Genomic DNA, 5,829 nt, shown 5'->3' with positions numbered 1-5,829 from the left:
TGAAATGAGATTCTCCCTCGTGGCCGAGGCGCACATTGGCCAAAGAGGTTTGACAATGTGTGACTAATTTTCTACCCTCAGGAAATCTGACTTTGACAAACTTGGCCCGAATTTTCTTCACGGGTCACATGATTAACACTGTGCTAGATTGCTTTTATATAGCTTAACTTTAAAATAGGATAGAAAAGTTTCTTTAAAGGTAAGACATTGTGTCGAAATTTGTCTTACCAAAATTATGAAGCCATTTTTTTGTTTTGATGATGGTCCCTTTTATGTTTTCTACTCTGTATAGTAAAGGAGGTGTTTAGTTGAATGAATCCTTTATTATGTACATGAGCTTTAATCATTGTAACTACTTCTGACTTACACTTGTATAAGTTGAAAATTGTAGGAAATAGTTCAACATTGTCAAGTTTCATTAGCAGTAAATACTGTCCAATATTGTCTAACATATCACTTGACATAAAATTGCCTAATAATTTTATTTATTAGGAAATAAAAGATTTCCTTGCTGAAATTATGAATACCATAATACACATTGTGCCCACGCCGTGCCTGCCGTGTGGCCTCGCTGCAGTAGGTCCCCCTATGCTGTGAAAAAAATCCTGGTGAGAACCCTGCATAGGCTATAAAACAGCAATGTTTTAGCATGTATACTAGCATGGGCATTGTTTTTTTTTTTTTTTTTTTCGTCCCTGTCGCTTTACATTTTTCATGAAAAAATCCGAGAACCAACAAATTAAATTGGTGTGGCCTAAGCAGTTTTTTCATTTGTGAAATGAAGAAATGAAATGAAGAATGTCTAGCTGTTAGGACACATGAAGCACTCGTGAAATCTGTATATTATTGGTACTCACACAATCTGTATATCACCATTGTATTTATAGAATATATGACTATTTGAGCGCTTTTGTTGAAATGAAACACAGGATTGAGAAGACAGTTATGTGGCCTGACAACAGGTCCCTTGTTCATTTACCCTGTCCATCGTAGTTGATACCACAAGAATCAATTAATTTCTAATCAAATTTATAGCTAGGTGTTGACGTGCAGGAAGAACGAAAATGGGCGGATAGCTCGTCTTCAGTTTCATGACTTCCCATGTCTCATTTCAAGAGAGTGAGAAAAAACTCGCCGTCAGCCGCCAACTGTACCTCCCTACGACACCCCAGATGGTAGAAGTGGACGGATTAAGTAAGTAAAGTGAGTAAGAGCAAAAACGACAGGGCTTCCACAAATGACAAACTTGTTGAAATTGTATATCCCCTGATAACGTATAACACACACATGTCATTTGTAGGCACGTGGGGGTGTTGCGAGTTGACATCACCTTGTCATGTACTGCCTTTCAAAGGAAATGGACAGACAGAACATCTACCAGCCAAGCTTTATCCATATCCTCCTGTTGTAATTTTATCGGTGAACCAGCAGCTTTTTACACGTACAGATCAGGGTTTTACCGTTTTACTCTTTCTGATATCCATGAATCGGGGAACCGTGAGAGAAACATGTTTAGAAAGGTCAATACAGAGAATGCAATGTGAATATGTTGTGCATGTCCTTAGTGCTGAAAGGCATTCAATTTGGTAGTCTTTACAACTTTGTCCTGATTGAGTTGTCCTGCTAATGTTCCCGTTACAGTGAAATGTCCCGGAAGCTAGCTGTGCTCAGTTGGCGGTCCTGGTGACCACGGCCGCGGCGGCCGACCTCCAGTCTCCCTCCCGGCTGGACCGCCGCTCCTCCCCGTCCCAGGACGAGGCCAGCGGGCAGAAACGAGCCAACCTACTGGCGCTGCTGGACTACGATGACGTCAGCGAGCCCTCTGACATCCCTGTTCAGGATGTGCGTCTCACAGAGAGGGAGGCCGAGGCCTTGGTGAAGCACCTACAGGAACCGGTAGGCGGCCGTCGGCGACCAATGCTTGATGTGTACAGGGCATGAAGGAGCAGGTGGAGCGGGAGAAGAAGACAAAACGGCTGCTGTGGTGGGCGGCTCAGATGTTCCGCATGATGACGACCAAAGTTTCATTTCCGCTTCGGGAGAAGGGACGTGGCAGAGGAGCCTTAATCTTAGAAAAAGTTCTTCAGTTTGATTAGTTGAGAAGAGGGGGAAAACCTACCGTTAAAAATGTACCCATATGCTAGAAAACCTTTGTCTGGATTGTAACCAAACCTTTGTACAGGCGAGGTCTAGAATTTGTTCTGGACACAAAGAAGTTGTGACCAATAAAGTGACTGAAACGACCGTAAGTGTCGTTAATATTTGGTCTCTCTCTCTCTCTCTCTCTCTCTCTCTCTCTCTCTCTCTCTCTCTCTCTCTCTCTCTCTCTCTCGGTCTCTTTCTCTCTCTCCAGGTCTCTTTCTCTCTGTGACATTTAGAGAACTGAGTCAAGTAAAGTAAAGCTGTTGCGATTCTAACAGTCACAACAACCGGTTTTTTTTTGTTACTTCTCAATATTCATTATGGAATGATCCTGGGTAATTCTCTCTAAGCTGATGAGTCGAATATGATATGACAAGTAACAATCATACTCCAGGTAACATGTGAGCGACAACTCGGCGATACGTGACGTGGTGACGTGTTTGCCATTTGATCCTAATCGCAGTGACGTCATGGTGACATCATATCCCATATCAGTTTCATAGACTTCTGTTTCGCACCTGTTGTTCTGTAAACGTCGCCAGACTCGTGACTGTGTTGTAGCAGGATGCCGGCCTTTTTAGTTTTAGGAGTGTACGAAATTTACCGGGGGTGGTGCGTGAGGGGGGAGGGTCAAGGAATTTTTTTGAGCCAGGGGGAGGGTCAAGGAAAAAAAATGACTGTGAGGGTCAGGGAAAATTTTCTGGACGAAGGGGGAGGGTCGGGGAAAATGTTTTGATTGTCCCTCTCACGCACCATCCCTCCCCCTCCCCCGAGAAATAGCGTACGGTCCCTTAGTGCGCTCTCTCTGATACGGCACTTCCCTTCGAGCAAGAGAGCGTTTGAAAGCTAAAACATCTTGGATACTGTCTGGTACAAAGTGATAACAAATCTCCACGGGGCCTATTCAATGTTAAAGGGTTTATTTGACTCCCATAGTACCGTCCTCGGTGTAAAAATGACGATTAGGCAATGTGGTGTACAACTTAAACAAGCTTCAAATTACACATGTTAAGTCTATCTACATCTGATCACCGTGTCATGCACGTCTGCGTCGCTAGGGTCTAAGAAAACGACTACAGTTCGTCAGATATCACAATAACCCATATACATTATTCTCCTGTCTATATATGATGTGTTTTTCTTTCTAAGACACAAATGCGATCTTCTTGGTTCTTTGAACAACTGTGCCTCAGCTTGGCGGACCTCAGAACTGAAAATTCAGAATCCGGACGAATTCCCTGTTTAGCTGGTGTCTTACGCCGTAGGGCGGTTATACCGGCTATACACATACATAAAATGAGTTGACTAGTGTAAAATTGGCATCAAACTCCCCACAAACGACGACAATCTTCTCTTTCCTCCCGCACTCTCTCCGGCTCCCTGTGATGCTCTCCCGGCGTGAGCCTGTTACTCTCCTCCCTTCAGAATCCGGACGAACTCCCGGTACTTGATGTTGCCCTTGTCGTCCATGGGCAGGACCTTCAGCGTCTCCGCCACCTCCTCCTTAGTGAACGGCTTCTCCCCGGCAGTCGAGACCAGGGTGATGAAGCTGGGGTGGTGGCGGGAAGAGAAACGGATGTAAACAGGCGTTCTGTCTGCAAAACGGTCCGGCACCTATTTCATGAAAATCAAAATTAAAGCTCAAGTTTGTAAACTTACCTGTCTTTTGGTATCCCAGTTCCTGCTGCGTCTAAGTTTTCAAACGCTTCTAACAGAACTTCCTCCTTGTCCGAACCTGTGAGGCAGCAATAAGGAGTGGTTAAAGTTTTCTTTAAGCTGGAGCGGTAGCAGTGAGTCGTCGGGCTTTATTTAAGCAAACTAGAACACAAAATCTAGCATTGTTCAATAGTAACATAACTCCTAATAACAACAAAGTAACAACATGTATTGAATGGAGTACATACCTTGAAGTTTGCCGCCGAAGAGGGTCATGAACATGGTGAAGTTGATAGGACCGGTGGCCTGTCCAATCATGGCGTCAAGATCCTTGTCAGTCACCGACTTGCCTACAAGGTAAGGGGGAGGGGGGCACGACATTGGAACAAGTTCATATACGACTCAAGCATGTGTTATATTTGTGGTAGTCATTTTCTAATCAGAAAGGAAAGTATTGACCAACGTTGAATGGAAAAAAAATTAAAACAGAAAACACAGGAAAAAATGCGATACAAGTGCACAATATTTCTATGTAGAGAATCACACCAGTCCCGGAAACATACATCTAAAGGAAAGGATATATCCCATGAATTAAAATTACCTGGCATAGAAACACACGCAATAATATAAGAAAAGGGAAGAAGGAAGGAAGGAAGAAATTCGAAGGAACGACAGAAGGACAAAAATTCGAAGGAATGAAGGAATGAAAAAAGGAAGGAAACGAAGAAAGAATTCGAAAGAAAGAAAGAAAGAAGGAAGGAAGGAAGGTAGGATGGAAGGAAGGAAGGAAGGAAGGAAGGAAGGAAGGAAGGAAGGAAGGAAGGAGGACAGAGCAGACTCACCAAGCCTCTCAAACACCACAACAAGGTCACTCTTTTCCAGGAAGCCATTGTGGTCGACGTCACAGAGCATAAAACACTGCGAACGACAGGGGAACATGGCAAACAGTCAACAGAGCGCAGCAGGTGCAACAGTAAGACAGGTGATACATTGGGCAGCGTTTCAAAAGCTCCCCAAGCGATCTTGAGAAGTGCTGCACATAAAAGCTGCAATGGACAGAAAGGGTGTGTGTGTACACATATAATGCAAAAGCCAGTAGAATAGTGAGCATGTCATATTCTCATATTTCCATACGTGTAGTAAATGCTGATTTAAAACAAGTTAAGCCACTTCTTTCCTGCAATTCTTTCCTGTTGATGCTTTATTGTAAATTTATGCATGTTTATTTTTTTCTGACTCCATTCTGCACCAAGAGTTTCCTCCAAGATGAGCACAATACGCTGCCATCACTAAATGATGCCGTATACGTAATTTCAATCCCATTCCCAGTTATTTTGTACGTTATTAAACAAATTAGCTTTCTTTTGTAGAAGGAGGCAGAGTGCTGAGGGTGCGAGAAGAGGAGGGGACGAAGAGCATTGCGTGAGACAGTCACGTGACACTGACGACATGTCTGCTCCCACATACTCACCCAGTGTCGTCCAAGTCGATTTCAGGTCGGTCTTGTCCACAACACCATTTTTGTTTGCGTCAATCAAAATAAAGGCCTGGGTTGGAGAGACATGACTAGACATGAGCCAGAGACTTTTATTTTCGGACAGCACTTCTATCCCTGCCGCCAGTTCCATGTGCTACATTTCTCTTAACGTCTACAAGTAATTTGTGACCTTCGATGTTGATTCTCATGTTTGCGCCAATGACAAATCGTCTTGCATTCCTTCCGTTTTGTACCATGGCCAAGTCACTATTAATAGAAACACGCGTTGATGGTGTGGTATATCTCTGCTACTTTTGATAAGCTGCAGTAACTAAACTATTTTCTTTCCCCTACGACAGTTGAGGACAAACTTTTACAAACATTTGATGAAGGTTAGACATCCAGGTAAACGATACTCGTAAGAAAATTCAAACTCTACTACTGGATCAGTTAACGGATTTATTTCCGGACGTTTCGAGTGACATCCATCACTCTTCTTCAGCGTCACAAATGAACAGAGAACCGATTCACTCTTATATACAAGTAACTAGAAA

General features: G+C 43.4%; 1 protein-coding gene and 1 pseudogene across 1 annotated transcript in view; one reads left to right on the top strand and one right to left on the bottom strand.

Annotated features, from left to right (window-relative positions):
* The first annotated feature begins 987 nt into the window (after nucleotides 1-987).
* LOC109485230 lies at nucleotides 988-2,067 on the top strand (annotated as a pseudogene).
* Nucleotides 2,068-3,045: 978 nt separating this feature from the next.
* LOC109485332 (myosin regulatory light chain 12B-like) overlaps nucleotides 3,046-5,829 on the bottom strand; it is a 5,815-nt gene continuing 3,031 nt past the window's right edge. Inside the window, exons 3-6 of the mRNA XM_019788883.1 lie at nucleotides 4,641-4,716; nucleotides 4,047-4,148; nucleotides 3,802-3,877; nucleotides 3,046-3,691 (exon numbers count right to left, since the gene is read on the bottom strand). Coding sequence (XP_019644442.1) covers nucleotides 3,550-3,691; nucleotides 3,802-3,877; nucleotides 4,047-4,148; nucleotides 4,641-4,716 — 396 coding nt within the window. The 3' untranslated portion in view covers nucleotides 3,046-3,549. The remainder of the gene's footprint in view (nucleotides 3,692-3,801; nucleotides 3,878-4,046; nucleotides 4,149-4,640; nucleotides 4,717-5,829) is intronic.

This window comes from Branchiostoma belcheri, unplaced genomic scaffold (assembly GCF_001625305.1).
Source record: "Branchiostoma belcheri isolate BF01 breed outbred unplaced genomic scaffold, Haploidv18h27 scaffold74, whole genome shotgun sequence".
Taxonomy (NCBI): Eukaryota; Metazoa; Chordata; class Leptocardii; order Amphioxiformes; family Branchiostomatidae; genus Branchiostoma; species Branchiostoma belcheri.
The sequence above is the reverse complement of the archived record's forward strand: the minus strand, read 5'-3'. Positions and strand labels throughout refer to the sequence as shown.